Source organism: Frankliniella occidentalis, unplaced genomic scaffold, assembly GCF_000697945.3.
Source record: "Frankliniella occidentalis isolate FOCC.00 unplaced genomic scaffold, Focc_3.1 Scaffold8, whole genome shotgun sequence".
NCBI lineage: Eukaryota > Metazoa > Arthropoda > Insecta > Thysanoptera > Thripidae > Frankliniella > Frankliniella occidentalis.
Genome location: NW_026267138.1, coordinates 1,252,847 through 1,256,067, shown reverse-complemented (window position 1 = coordinate 1,256,067; position 3,221 = coordinate 1,252,847). Strand labels below are relative to the sequence as shown.

The following is a 3,221-nucleotide window of genomic DNA, read 5'->3' as shown; positions in this document are numbered from 1 at the left end:
CCGATAATGAAAGCTCATGAAGTTTAAATGAGAACATAAAGGTCTCGTTGCCGACGGCCCTTGTTCGCCGATACCCTTTCCTGTACATTATTGACGCCTGGACGACAGACCGCAGTGCCCGCCCCGCCCCCTGCCCCTGCAGAGCCCCTGGTAGTAATCGATTGTTTGTCTCTTTGTGCTGCTAAACCCTCCAGCCGCCAAAGACGGAGAGGAAAGGAGACCGGCAGGTAACTTCCGTCTTTCACATCTCGTCTTTGGTATGCTTTTTAGTTGAGCGTATCGTACATTATTTATTTGTGTGGAATAAGTAGTGAGAGCCCCCTGTTTGCCAGCAGGGCGTCTTCATTTTTTATTGCTATGAATTTTTAATATTTGTTTCACTGTTAAAGTGTTTTTTAAAAGGATGTATTCCATGTATTCATTTTATGATTTTGCTTGCTTGTACATGTGAGCGCGCTGTGGCGGCGTTGTCTGTTGTTGCCCCTCGCTGACCTACCCCCGTCTGTTGCAGCGCCCGGCGCGCCCACCGTCATCCCGGAGGAGTGCTCGGCCGAGAACAACTCGGTGACGGTGGCGTGGCAGCCGCCCGTCACCTCGTGCGTGCAGGGCTACGTCCTGGAGCTGGACGACGGCCACGGCGGCGACTTCAGGGTGAGTTTGGAGCGGCTAGCAGCAGTCGGCTCGGCTGACCACCATCGCCGGGGAGGGAAGCAGGTCAAAGCGATGGCAGGGGAGGGGAAGGGAGGCTCTCTGGGTTGGTTAGAGTTAGAAACGCTCGACTGAGCACGAGCGCTGCGGTAGCGGCCGCCTCTCCAAGCGCTCTCCAGCGCTCTCCAGCCCCCCACGCACCACCACCGCCGCCCGCCGGCCGGCCTTCGGGCCTTCAGGAGTCACAAGCCGGCCGTAATGAAGCGCTCTCGAAGGCCCCGCGAGGATCAGGCTCTCCAGGTCAGGAAGGACGCCGTGCGCCGCCGTCGCCTTGAAGAGGAGGACGCCTTACAGGCCGAGCCTGGCGTCATCCTGAACCTCTGTAAAGGCGTCCGAGGATTAGCCGGGAGCCAAGTCAGCAGCGGCTTACAGGCCGTGGCGGGCGCGTCTTTGTGCGCTTGGTGTACGGTTTCCCGCCGTCATTGGACGCTCTCCAGTCGCGCGCTTTAAAAGCGGACCAAAGATGGCGCCCGCGCCCCTCTCGGCAGCGCCACAGCTTGTGCGCTCGCCCCCTCTCGCAATCGTGTTATGTCGCACTAATCTAAAATGTATCGCTCATTTTACGCTGCCCCTCCCCCCTCTCTCCCTCTCCCTCGTCTTGCTCTCTCTCTCTCCTCACCAGTAATTCTCAAGCAAAGGCCTCTGCTGGTTTGTTGTAGTCATTGGAGCTCTAATGCCCCTTCCCTTTACCCCCTCTCCTCCCCGCTCCCCCCGCAGACCCTTTTCTTCCCATTTGCATTAGGGGGGGTTGGTCCCAGGCCGTGTCGGCAGTGCATCTCTGCGGCAGTTAGGGGCACAAATCACTTGTTGCCAGCGAGTTGCACGAGCTGGGCTGTGCGGGGGATCGCGGCGGTGGAAGTCGGGACTAAAGGGGGTTCCGTTATGGCCCCCAACCCTTCAAAGAAATCTACATAGAAATATACCATCAGGTGCGGCGCTTTTGTAGTTGGACTGTACCGCATGCAGACGTGCGGGCGGGTTGCCTCGTCACTCGGGCCCCGTAAGACGCCGTGGCCAGCGAAGCCCGCCCGCTTGCCTGCATCGGTACACTAAGCTGAATCCACGGCCGCAAAGATTCTTTTTTTTTTTAATAGCGAGAATTTAACCACGTTTGTTTGTTGTTGTTTTTGAAATTGTAGGACGTGTACTGCGGGAAGGAGACCATCTGCACCGTAGACGGGCTCCACTTCAACTCGATGTACAACGCTCGCGTCAAGGCCTTCAACTCCTCGGGCGAGGGCGAGTACAGCGAGGTGATCGGCCTGCAGACGGCTGAGGGTGAGTATTTGATATACCAACTACAGTTAATAATATCACGATGGTGATGGTGTATGAGCGTGTATGAGTGTATTAGAAGAGAAGTCATATTTTTTCTTGCAGATGGTAATGCAAATTTATCAGAACCAATAGAACGGAACGGAATTAATTTTTTCACAGGAAGAAGTAATCGGGCGGTGGGTCAGCAGACGATAGGGTCGCGGTACTGGATGTCTTTTCCATCCATTGACGGGACAATACTCTGTCATCGATATGAGAGTCAAGAGAAAAGTTACATCCGAAAAATCGTGTTTTCCCCCCTCTTTGCTCTTCTTGTTTGTTTAGCACATACATGTAGTATTGCCCTCCCGTTTCCCACCGGCAAAAGTTTTTTCGAGTTGTTAGCCATCCAGGCAGCAGAAAAGCCAGAAAACCTTTCATGCTTTTCATGATTGGCAAACTTTTCCTCCGTCCGTCCGCGCGAGAGCTGCAGAGTGGGATTGATTTGTGAGCGTGTATCTGCGAGGGGCTCTGGATGCTGGATTATTTCGACGAGGGGCGTGGCGTGTCGCGGCCCCCTGCTGAGAGAGAAGAGGGAGAGAGTTGGGCAGTCCGGATGTCGAGAGCAAAGAGTTTTGACGGTTGTCATGTTGGTCCGCTGAAATGTGGCCCACTCCTCGGACCGGCTTCTCCCTTCTCACTCTCTCTCTCCCTCCCTCTCTCCTTTCCCCTTCCTCTTTCCCCCTTCCCTCTCCTTGTGGTTGCTGTGAGTCCGCAGCCCCCCCGCTCCGTCCCACCCCCACCGCTCCTTCCGGGCCTCCGGGCTGAGCGAGTGTTTGTTCGGTCGACTGGGACGCGACGACGGCAACTTGAAGGAACGGGAGCGAACGAGCGGGGGCGGGACGGGGCTGGCGGGGCGGGGAGCGTCGGCCGGGGAGGCGACCCGGCTTCGGAACGAAGAAAAAGCACCTCTCGATAGCCGATTTATTTACTTGATTGCCCTGTGTTTGCTCGACAGATTTTACTCGCAGGGCCCGGCGGCGCCCGGCCGCGCGCTGGCTGCAACGCATCAACCCTTCCGCTGTTGGGGTTGGGGGAGGAGGGGAGGGGAGGGCCTACCCCCATACATACTGTACTCTCTCCCGCTCCCATACTCTCTTGCCGATAATGAAAGCTCATGAAGTTTAAATGAGAACATAAAGGTCTCGTTGCCGACGGCCCTTGTTCGCCGATACCCTTTCCTGTACATTATTGAC

The 3,221-nt window shown here is 56.2% G+C and overlaps 1 protein-coding gene across 1 annotated transcript in view; it reads left to right on the top strand.

Annotated features, from left to right (window-relative positions):
* LOC113215445 (E3 ubiquitin-protein ligase TRIM9) overlaps nt 1–3,221 on the top strand; it is a 126,138-nt gene that overhangs the window by 111,883 nt on the left and 11,034 nt on the right. Inside the window, exons 5-7 of the mRNA XM_052275434.1 lie at nt 195–227; nt 512–651; nt 1,848–1,986. Of these exons, the coding sequence (XP_052131394.1) occupies nt 195–227; nt 512–651; nt 1,848–1,986 (312 nt within the window). The remainder of the gene's footprint in view (nt 1–194; nt 228–511; nt 652–1,847; nt 1,987–3,221) is intronic.